This window comes from Dermacentor albipictus, chromosome 2 (genome assembly GCF_038994185.2).
Source record: "Dermacentor albipictus isolate Rhodes 1998 colony chromosome 2, USDA_Dalb.pri_finalv2, whole genome shotgun sequence".
Classification (NCBI taxonomy): Eukaryota; Metazoa; Arthropoda; class Arachnida; order Ixodida; family Ixodidae; genus Dermacentor; species Dermacentor albipictus.
In genome coordinates, this window is record NC_091822.1 from 139,940,008 (window position 1) to 139,952,009 (window position 12,002).

General features: G+C 48.3%; 1 protein-coding gene across 7 annotated transcripts in view; it reads left to right on the top strand.

Moving 5' to 3' along the window:
- The window catches only part of Sarm (sterile alpha and armadillo motif), a 172,204-nt gene that overhangs the window by 82,154 nt on the left and 78,048 nt on the right, over window positions 1–12,002 (top strand). Inside the window, exon 1 of one of the 7 annotated variants that reach the window (XM_065452473.1) lies at window positions 2,838–2,854. The exons of 5 other annotated variants lie outside the window; for them this stretch is intronic. Coding sequence is in view for 1 of the 2 variants with exons in the window: in XM_065452458.1 (XP_065308530.1) it covers window positions 10,562–10,591 (30 nt within the window). In the remaining variant the exon portion in view is untranslated. Of the gene's footprint in view, window positions 1–2,837; window positions 2,855–10,126; window positions 10,592–12,002 lie in introns of those variants that run through there. One more of the 7 variants, XM_065452458.1, reaches the window with a different exon arrangement.

Consider the following 12,002-nt stretch of genomic DNA (forward strand, 5'->3'; position numbering starts at 1 on the left):
GCATTATTGTGGACTTCAGACAGATGGCTACCCCGTGGCTACCCCAAAAATGAATACGCCATAACATCTGTCCCTAACTGCACAACTACACCGGGTTTGTGGACACGCACCGAAAGACTGCGGGACAAAAGCCATTTCACCGCGTGACGAAACCGAGTAACTGTATAAATATTCAAATTTCCACCACGACGGAGCAGCTGCATGACGCCTGAGCCGCCAGCTGCTCGCTTTTCTATACAGGAAGTGATTCTGTAAATTCATCAGGAAGAGGTTAACGCGTGCCCGTGACGTAGTAAGGTCGACCTGCGACAAACGTAAGAACTTGCAGTGGTCGTTGCGGAACTGCGCAAGCCTGCGGAGACGAAATGTCGCACCCGTTGCGAGTATCACAACCGTTATATCACGTGTTGCTCAACGTGTGTAAAAAATTATTCTAGTTTCCCTTTTTTCAGCTGCGTGTAATTCCTACATATCATATTGACCGCAAATAATGACGGGGACAGTGGAAGAGAAGATAAAAACGTTTTTGTGTTCGCTTCCGCTGTCCCCGTCTTTATTTGCGGTCAATATGATATGCACTAAACACCAAGTAGGCCAAACTGAAGTTCTTCTGATGTAATTCCTAGTAAAATACGTTGTGGGGCTAGTTGGTGCATAGCTTTCAAAAAATGAAGCGCCAACGGTAACGGCACACAAAGAAGGAATAAAAGGCAGGACAAGGCTCTGATTCCTAGTTCGTGACGAACAGGTTTTGTCTCCATGCACAGAACACCCACTGTTCGCGGTCGCTGCGTCATCGACAGGGCATGTTTGTCAGGTATAGCGGGCGAGAAACTACGATGTCTTATCGGTCACTTCCACTCAGTCCTACCGGGGTTTTCCCTGCTCGAGCGGGGCTTTCCCTCAGTAAGCTTGCGTGTGTTTGCGCCTTATCAGTGTTCTCCCAGCCTCGAGTTGGTGTACTTGACACCCTTATCTTCGTAACACAGTCCTTGTGCAAACAAGTAAGGACTGTAGTGTTTCACAGCGAGCACTCCACTGAACTGCGCCAGTAGTTTTACCCTCTGCAGAAAGGCCAAACACCACAAAACACCTTTATAGCATTTCTTTCCATAAAAAGTACGTTGGTACCCCAAAAAAATTATTTCAGTTATAAAGTAGTCATTGTATACGCTAATAAATTACTGTGCTGCAATCACCGGAGAGTGGAGAGAAGCGGTGTCTAGCTAGCATGTCCTCTTTTCAGTTCCGCGTTTCTTTCTCGCACATGTTTGTCAGGGGCAACTGGCGTTCTGCGGTGGCCCTTCCCTAATCTTTGTCAAAGTCGAAGCGGCGACTCGTGTACTTGCAGTCAGTTAGTATTTGAGAAAACGAAGCGTGAATGTTGCAGAAATGAATACATGTAGAGAAAGAACAACAAATCACAGAAAAAATATTGGGCGAAACGAAAATAAGACAAATTATCCAGGAAAAAGATGATAATGTCACAGTATCTTGGAAAATACAAAACAGTATCTTCAGAGCCTTCCCTTGCATCAGTGGTCGCTTGACAAGGTATGCAACAGTCTTCACTGAGGATTGCGGTGTAACATTTCCACAAACTCGATGTGGGCTCGTGCCTTTAGCTCTGCTGCAATATTGCGCAATGAGAATCCTTCTAATATGTCTTCATCATCGATCGTCCCGTCTTTCCTTCAACTTCTCGTCTTCCAGCTGTGCAGGGTAGTAGGCTACGACACACCAGCTCAGGCCGCCCTCTTTGCCTTGAAATATCTCTATCTCTCTCATCAAGGAAAAGAGAAAAAAATTACAAGCGGTGGCTCTTCAGAGTTACACGAGCCCTTGCTCTTTCTGCTTCGCATTTCGGGTGAGATTTTTTACTTCTTTTCTTTTTTGCATTATCTCTAGTCGTTTGGCATTGTGCATAGTGCGAACATAGGTTTTGAAAGCGGACCTTAAGTCCTTTGTTGTGCACAATTCTTTTTTCAGCTGGCAAGGCTGACTTATTGTGTTTCACTGTCAGCGAAAAGGGAAGGTTCGGTGGAAAGGTTCGGGCAGCGGGAGGTAGTGACGTTGAAAATGTCGCAAGTTGTGACGCAATCGCGGAAGTCGTTTGTCACAGCACAAGCGAAGTGGGTGCCAGCTCGGGGCGAAGCGCAAGACCGACGCCGTCCTCGTGCTTGTCGCGGATCTGTCACCTGATGCTGTGGAGTTAGCCGGGGGATTGGAAGCAATAAAGAACACGCGGTATATTGTACAGAGGAATTAATTCTATTGAGCTGAGTCCTCGTGGTTGTACTGGAACCTGTCCACAACGTGTGCTGCAGAGAAGCTTTGAGGCCGCAATGTTCGAAGCTATTCAAGATGATGATGATGTATATGGTCTTATGGCGCAAAGGCCAGTAATGGTCAAAGAGCGCCAATCTATTCAAAGTCAAGCGGATGAGTTGTCGCCTCATGATTCTGACTGCCTAATTGTCGACATAACCTGTGCGAAGTCGGTATGCGAAGAAGGCATGTGCGCCGGAGGAATTCTCTATCTGCTGCAAAGTGTTTACATTTGCGGCACAATCTGCGCGCATTAAAAAAGGGCTCAAACTACTGCAAGAACCGAATATCTATCTATCTATCTATCTATCTATCTATCTATCTATCTATCTATCTATCTATCTATCTATCTATCTATCTATCTATCTATCTATCTATCTATCTATCTATCTATCTATCTATCTATCTATCTATCTAATCTATCTAATCTATCTAATCTATCTATCTAATCTATCTAATCTATCTAATCTATTTTCTGTTGAAAATTGCAGAGGCTATTGGCCCGGAAAGAGGATGAAGAGATAAGGTGAGGCGTAACAGAAGTAAGAATGACTTTCGATCACGCGGTACAAACGTGATCCTATTTGATGTCTGGGCTGTTCGAAACCGACGTTTGAACATTCGTATGCTACCCAGCTTAACCTCCCACAAAAACACGCAGACTTCCTTGGTTTAAAGCCAGTGAATCCAGCGAGTTGAGACAGAACGTCCTGCCACTTCTGGTGGCCGCTGCTAGTCCGTACTCAATTTTTTACTGGTAATAATTTTACGTTTCACATCGGCAAAAAAAGAAACGAGCAGCTAAAACAAGAACACCAGGATACTCGCTTCGAGCCAGCCAACGCCAGTCAGTAAGAAGTTCCAAGACAACCGCGCTTAGCCACGCGCAGGGCTCGATGTCAAGCAGCAAAAGCGAGCGCGGGTGCCTGTGTATGCAGTGAGGACTCGCCTCACTCAATCAACGCAACTATTTCTACACCTTCCCGAATTCGCTACCTCTCACCGCGGAAGTTAGAGGCTAAACCGAAATAACCTCGCGCCTCAAGAGTCCTACACGACGCGCCAAGGGCTCGCTGGCTAAGTCAAGCAAACACTGCCAGCCGCAGCGCTCCAGCTATACCGACACGTTTACCCCTGCGCTTCTCCCGCCTGTACTGATAATGCCTGCGTGTCACCCGCCCGCGTTGAGGGTGTCGGGAATAGAAGTGTCCGGGCCGGGTGGCGGTGCGCACCCACACAGACAAGCCGACAGGTGCTCTTGTGGCAATGAGCGCATGTGGCAGCTTTGATAGCCGTCTCAAGCGCACCGCCTTGTCTTCACGCCGCCGCGCAAACCTGCCGCGTGAACTTGGCTTCCCTGCCCTGCTCCGTACACTTCCCGCCCTTCCGCTTGGTTCAGCCTTCTATATAAGAATCCAAGGGTATGGTTCCCGTCGCACTTGCTCCTGGTTGGCTGTTCCGGTTCCGCCGAGCGGGTCAGCCTTCTATAGGCTACGTGCGCGAGTTAAAAATATAGCAGCGGAAATGGGTGGCGGAAGAAGTCTTCGGATATCGCACGGCGCGAAGGATAACCGACGGATGAGAACAGCTGCTTGACTCGTCCTTCGGCGCTTATTGGTGCATTACTGGCTCTGCACATAAACACTAAAGAACGCGGAGGAAAACAACAAATGCAGAGAAAATGAAAAAAAAAGAAAGCAGTCCAAGCACTCCTTCGCTTCTCCGCTGTGATAGCCGTGTGGTACCAATGCTAAGAATGAACAACCATACGTATCATTGAAGTAGTAAAGGCAAGGCGCAGAAGACCAGGACTCGGGAAGAACACAAATGACAGGACCGGCGCCACTCACAACTAAGTTTATTTTCGCAACAAGCCTGCCTTATGTAGGTTATTCACGCCGAGTCACGCACAAAACTTTAGAAGTAAAAAACGGCAATCTATTGACCATTCAGGAGTCTTATCTGGCACATATTATCGAATGAGCAAACAAGAACCACACGTGGATCAGCACGTGTTGATCCCCGTTGGCTTGGAAAAAGACTATACTAGATCAATTGCCTCCTGTGCTGAACCACGTGTGTTTCTTGTTTGCTCATTCGATAATATGTGCCAGATAAGATTCCTGAATGGTCGATAGATTGCTGTTTTTTACTTCTAAAGTTTTGTGTGTGACTCGGCGTGAATAACCTACTTAAGGCAGGCTTGTTGCGAAAATAAACTTAGTTGTGAGTGGCGCCGGTCCTGTCGTTTGTGTTCTTCTTCCTGAGTCCTGGCCATCTGCGCCTTGCCTTTACTACTTCAAGCATGAACCAACTAGCCCAAGCAAGAGTTTTACTTGAGCATGCCCTCATACGTATCAATCGCCCACGTGCTTCGTTGCTTATACCGTGTGTCCCAGCTAACGTTTGCCATGTTCAGCGAAAGAAAGAAAAGGTTAAGAAGACACGGTGTAGCTAGGATACAATTATAAAACGTGCGGTGTTCGGTTGTTAAAGGTCTGATGGCCGAACACCGTAGGCCTTAATTTGCACCGTGTACTTTAATATCTTTTTTCGCTGAACAACTTTGCTAACATTACCATGGGGTGCCATATATAGGACTTCCGGTGGTGCGAAGAAACTTAGGTGCATTTACCGATGGGTGATCGTAGTGAGCACTACTGATATAATGGCTACGCGTTCTGGAGCTGTCGCTTCGCACTTTGCACTCTGTCCAATCTGATAACTTCCCTCATCGCACACTTGTTTTTGCTAATAAAATTTTGTTTCACATTCACGTACAGCCACGCTTCATTTTCTTTATTTTATGTTTCGTAAATTAGACCTGTGAACACGCTTCGCTCGACCATAGGGAAATAGCCACCCGTGGTGACTGTTCCATTCACTGGCGGTACGACGATCGTCGTGGCACACCATAAAGAACAGACCACGGATGAGTAGGGCCCAGGCAAGAAGCGCTGTCAGCTCGAAGCCTTAACTTATAATTCATAAATGAACCAAGGAGTTCTAGTCCGACTTCCCCAGAGCTATGTTGCTCTATGTTGATCTATGTTGATTATCCAGGTATTTGAGCACGCGAGTGACTCGCGATGCTACCCGGGACCACTATAACCAATCCGAAGCGAATCCGCAAAGGAGAGGGATGGCCTGAGAGTCTGGTCTCACTAACCTTCCGCCCGAGCCCCCTATTCATTTCGCCGCCTTGCAGTATACCGGTTCGCTCCATCCGTCTAGAGCAAGAGCAACGATACTCCCGGCCAACTCCACCCTTGACGCTACCTCGGGTCCTATCTCGTTTGGGGAGTCGTGCTCAAGGACGTCTAACGCTTGGCCTTTTGTTTATAATATGGGACTGCTAAGACGACGACTATAGCTAGGTGCAACTTAAGTCTACAGTGAATCCCCGCCTACGCCCTCATAACCGCCGGCCACTGTTCCTCCCCGAGGCTGCAAATAAGTCGTAATTCAAACTTTCCCTGTTACATAAACAACGCGGTACCTCAACACCTCAAAAATAAAATTATAAGCGCATAATTTTTTACGTTTTCACTCATCATTTATAGTGGAACGGTGAAAGCCTAATTCTTTATTGAACAGAAATAAAACGCTTGCTTCGCTGCTACTATTTATTGTCAAGTTTCACTTCGGTTGGCAGGGAAGTTTCATGAGTAAAACGGGGTCAGTAGTGAAATGAACTGTACCGCGGACTTTTGAAGAGTGAAATGCTCAGACTGCTTGACTTTGTCCATGTCTTTTGCGCTCCTCGTCGCTTCCGCCAATGAAAATGCTCTTCAAGAACAGCAGACGCTCCTGAAGTATTAAGTACGACGCCATTTTGCAATAGTTGCATGGCGAAGTTTTTTTTTTTTTGCTTCTGTGATTGGCTGGCGGAGTAACAAACCCGCGCGGTCCGTGTGCCTTGGTTGCCAACTGCTGTTTTTTTTTAAGTTTTATCCTACTCTAGTATGGACTCGAATGCGAATAAACTTGCGTCGTAACGTAACTCTACCACGGCTGAAATTCCTGCACGAGAAAATTATTTGCGCATGGCAGCCGGAAGCCGATCGACTGCTTGAAGGAAAAAAAGAATGGTTGCGGTTCAGGAAAAGATGTAAATGGACGAAGGGCTCACGTACTCGGCGGCAACCCTGGCGTATCCCGTTGTTTCAGACCATAAAGATCGTGGCGTCTCGAAAGCAGGCCGTTAGCAGCGAATGTTGCACGCAGGGATTAAAACGCGTGAATAAATTTTTCGACCCTATCAGCGCCGCTGTGTCTGCAAACGTGTTTTGCAGACTGACGGAATCACCGCGTTTAGTAAACACACCCTAAACGCTAGACATTCATATACGTAATTACCTGGTAATACTTTTCATCGTAGACCGTTATCTGCAAACAAGCTTGCGTGGCAATGCCACGGTAAGGTTGCCGAACGCAGCCTTCCTTGATGTTCTGTTCATTAAGCGAATTTTAGCTGTACCTTTCATGTTACGTTAAGAAAAGAGCATGCATAACAACAACATAAAGCGTGTTTTTGTTCCTCGCTCATGCCTTCTAACGTGACAGCTGCTTCTGATTTAACCGGAAAACATAGTGCTTGGTTAATAGTCAAATTTGTTCGCCTATGCACTGTGTTTTGATGTTTTAAAGAGGGCCATCGAAAACAGGCATCCTATGTGGCGCTTTGCAGAGGTGATCAAATGGACACTTAATTTCTTCTGTGTTGAAAACTCCGCGCTGTTAAGTATGGCGTGTGCGCATTGGGAACTTCTGAATAATTATTTCAGTACCATTATAACTTTTATTCGAGACTCTGTGGCAGAATCCACGAAGCTTATCACTTGTAGGGACTGATGATAATTGTCTGGCCGTCTTCAGAAATGTTATGTTCGCTGTTACCATTTACCACCTTTTACAAACAGGTTCAGCGTTTACGAATTACTTTCAGAAAACGAGTCCTCACTGATGTAAGGATGACTCAAAACATAATAAACATGCGGAATCCGTGCGATGTGGTAATCGGCTTAAGCGAAGCTTTCGCCGGAATTTGCGACAAGCGCTACTCTTTTGGGGGGTGATCATTAGCTAGTACAGAACATTTGACCAAATTGGACGCATTTTCACCGGAAAGCGCCTGAATCAACGTAAACTTGTGGCGCTCCAGCATGCAGATACCATGCATGACGGTGAAGGAATGACAACCGGAGCAACAGAAAGCTCTCGCGGCTTGCACCACCATCGTCTCGAGAACTCTTGCAATCTTTAGCGCAGCGAAAACGCGTGATTAATGCCAGCCAACTGGCCCACTTATCCATCGCGCCGAACAACTTCTTTGCGATGCTCACAACGTCGTCTTCGTCCAGCTACAGTAGGCTGCCTGTTGTGGCCTCCCAAATACGTGCACGCAGGGCCCCCGACAAAGTATCAAGCTGCGCATGTCGAACCGCAATGCCGAGCCTGCTGTTTCTTCAAAATTTCAGTTCAGTCAGGCGAGGTTTCAATTGAAGGGCACGCATGATACGAGCAAATTGAGTTTTCACCGGACTCGTACGCACTCTTGGATCGTTTAGCACCCTCTTGGGTGCAAATGTGCTTGTATTATTCCAGGGTTGCAAGTTTAACATAACATTTCCAGGACATTTCAGTTCTTAGATTACTACCGTCTAGATCCTGTATGTGGGCATTCATGTCACCTAACAGGATAATTTCAGCAACATTCCCGCAACCCTTAATATCAGTACTTCGACATTCCACTAACTCTTGATTCTTCTCTTTTTCTTCTATTTGCAATTTTCCCCGTCCATGAATACGTTACGCTCAGCCAAGTTTGCTTTCCACTCACTGTGCCTGATAACCAAAGATGCTCTTGACAGTTTGAATTTACTCATTTCCCATTTGGCTCCCTGATGTATGAGCGCTCCGACTGCCCCACCCTTTCTTTCCGATTTAGTGCAGTTGCACCCTTCCCACCCATAATCGTCAATCAGTGGTGGCTCTTCTGAGTTTCTGCGGTGCGTTTCCTTAACCGCATACACACATGTTTGTTCTATATTTAACTGCTCCCCAATCTCTAGCCACTTTTCCGTTCTTCTGCCGCCGTGCAGTTTTACGCGAGCTCTCTGCTTTCTTCTCTTCCTCCTTTTTATGTTATTCACGGTGATGCTAGTCTGAGCTTCTACGCCAGCCCCCCCCCCCTCCCCCCCGACCCTCCGGTTAGGGTGGCAAACCGAATTTTGTTGTTCTGGTTAATCTCCTTGCCTTTATTTCGTCTGTCTCTTTTTGCCTATACTTTTACGGAGTCTTACTTAATAGGAAAGCATTTTTCTAAAGCATATTCTTCCGTGTTACGTGCGGAGCACTAAGATGCTTAGTCTTCGGGATGACTGCCACTGCATGCTCGAACAAGTAACTCAGCGGCGGGAGCAAGGGTCGGCTTATGTGCACACCCAAATACATTTTCCCAGACTCTTGCCTTGATTAACGAGCGACATTTCACTTTTGTGTTACGGCTGTTGATTGATTGCTCGCGTCTGAGTTGCTATCAGTCGTTAGGCCTTTAGGTTGCGCGTATACCTACGTCGGCGGATCGCCATAAAGAACGGGCGAGATGACGCGCCCAATAATGAACCCAGCGCCTCAAGGGCAACGCCGCCATCGCATTCTGCCGCGTAGTAAACAGAGGAAAATGTGCGCAGACCAAGCCGTCCTGAGAGACGTTCGTGACGGGTGCCCGTGTTTCGAAAGCGAGACAACATGGGTCGCCTTGTTAAGCTAAATATAGCCGCGCTTGGGGCCGCGTCTGAGCGTTCGTGGCCTCCGCGAGACCGTCTCCTAGGTCGCAGTTTGCGAGTGCTACAGACGCATGGCAGCGCTATTCGGGTGACGTCACCAGGTGCGCAGCCATTTGTGCCTCGATGGAAGTCTGTGGCGTCGATAGAACTGCCCGTCTACGTTCTTGCCATTTTCCAGCGAGACACCAACAGGCGCGCTGTCTTTAGTGTCTGAATGGAGGGATGGTGTCGATATATGATTGCCCTGCTCATGATATCTTCTCCTGTTCAAGCGACAGCGTCATTCATCGGAGCCTCATTAAAGAGTCTCTATGGTGCAGCGCATTGCAGATAGCGCATCGCAGAATGCTGAAATGCGCTGATATGTGGAGACGACACACGCGCAAGCTTTCTGGCAAGGGGCCTCACGCTCGTTGAGAATCGCTTACTACTGGAGAATTGTGGAATGGCGGTACGAAATTGAGCGCCAATGTTCAGCAGTGGCAATAATATTCGTAGCTGACTACGTTATCGGGCGCCAGAAATGTTTCATGCGTTACAGCGCAGCGTCCAAGAGCCGTGAAGTACGACCACAAAAGGCAAAGAGTGTCAGCGACCAATCCCGATAGCTCCGTGTGCAGCAGCAGATGATATCGATCGCCTTATTCGTTTCCTCCATTAGCCGTTTACCCGCCGCTCCTTAGTCCTTCCTCACTGTGTCCTTGAGGCAAGACCAAACTTTCCCTCCCACTCGCAAACGGCGACGACAAACTTATCCTCCTGACATTTTTTTTTCTTTTTAAGCGCTCCCATTCTCCCAGTGTGACGCGTCGCCAACGGCGACGAAAGAAAGCGTGAGGTCAGGGCAGCCGTCGGAAGAACGTCGGCGCGGAGAGCGCGCGAGACTTCACGCGTCTTCGCAACCTTGCCCCGAAGATATCCCACGCGCCAAAAAACTCGTGGAGAGCAGCGGCGTCGAGAAAGCTCTCGAAAAGCGGAGCGGCAAGCGCAGCGCGTTGCCAACCTCCTGGCAGAGGAGCACCACACCGCCAGCGCCCGCAGTGGGAAACCTTCACCTACGTGGCGCCGAGGACGACGACGACTTGGCGACGACGCGGACCGCGCTCCCGTGGTCGGTCTTCTCTGCGTGGCGCCGCCGACTCACTCGACCAACGAACGAGCGTTGTGATCTCGACCGACGAAGCGAAAACATATAGTGCCTCATTTCGACGCTGTTTTACTCGCTCGCGCACATCGACGCCGACGCGTGAATCTCGCAGGTGCGTCGTGTCCGTGCACAGAAGTGAACCTCGCGCGCGCGCTGCGCGCCTCCTCCGGGTGTGGATCGCGCACGGCCCTAGCAGAAGGGTCGGAGTGTTCGCGCCGGTGACTGACGTCATACCGAGGAAAGGGAGCTCCTCGTCGTCGTCTGTGGCCCACATGCGATATCCGCTGCGGACGTCATGGAGATAACCGAGATCTCGAGCAGACTGGTACGTATACGCGAGTACGCCTTACTCTATCCACGCCGTTTCTGTTCGTGTGTGTTTTCTTTTGTTCCTTCCTCCTCTGTTTGCCGCGCACGTTGGCGTTGTTCGGCAGCTGCGTAACGGAGGGTGCGGAGTATGGGCGTGCGTAGTCGTGTAGCGTGTGTATCAGCCGGAGTGTACAGAAGCGCGAGGTCGAGAGTTGGGCATATAGTGCTCACTCGAAGGTCGTAACGCGCCCGCCCCCGCCCGTAAACGTCACTTGACAAGCGTGACTGACTCCTCATTCAGCGAGCGCACAATTGTATGTCTGGCGGGGGTCGGTAAATGTAAACGGTAGCGTCATTCTAAAATGCTCCATAATACGTAGTTGCTTTTGTCCTCTCAACTCGTATGTACATATATCTCTACGAGAAATAAACCGCTCGGCGAGGAAACACTGTCCTTTGCAGCAAAAATAACGGCGCTCGCGCAGCGTTTCGAAATTTAACGTTATAGTTCTTGAACTATACTGTCTTCTCCGCATGGATAATTCACATTTCTGCGGAAAAATGTACGTTGTGAAGAGACTCCTGTGTTATTTTTTCCATGGCGTTCTCTTTGTTTCTTTTTTTAGTGTTATTGTTTCATTTGCTTTGAAGTAGCTGCAGTACAAGTGAAACTGCATATATAGTATGGATAACGCTGTACGCGTTGTGGAGACCTTGTAATCAATTACGTCTTCGCTCAAGATTAGGGCCTGTATTCAAATGCGTTCTCTTACGTATGAGGACCTTACCTCATTTGCCAGCGTTCGCGCTCCTGCCACCGCAGTGGCGATTACCCTGACAAGAGCACTGCCGCCACGGTGGCCAATCGTGCTCAACACTTGCCTCACATACGTTTTGTAAACATGGGCACCGCGGCCGAGTTTCGTACAGATTCTTTTCAATTTGCACTATTTTATCTTTTGTCATCGGCTCGCGCGATGTCGGCGGCCATGTACGGAATCGGCCTCACCACGGGACAGACGACAAATATGATCACACGGCGAAAAAGAATATTACCTACAAAACACGGCCCTTACGTTTGTATGTGACTATTTCGACGCATTTCGATGCGCATCAGCGGGAGTATTCTTCGTTTATTATTTTTTTATTGTTTATTATTTCCTAGTGCGAATTTTTCCGTTTCTGTTCAAATTATTGTAGCACAGCTGGTTCAAGTCCCTTTCCAGGCTTGTCTATGAGCGCACGAGGGTACGCGACACATTCCTTGAAGTGAAGCGTTTGGTAGTGTGCAAGAGTAATGTGTATGAGGGGGCGCTGCAAATTCCTACGGGTGTAGTTAGTCTTCATGGACAACTTCTAGCTCGTCCTTCGACGGGCTTGTCTCTAGATTTCTCGTTTCGGAATACTAGGGCGCATCTACAGGCCTT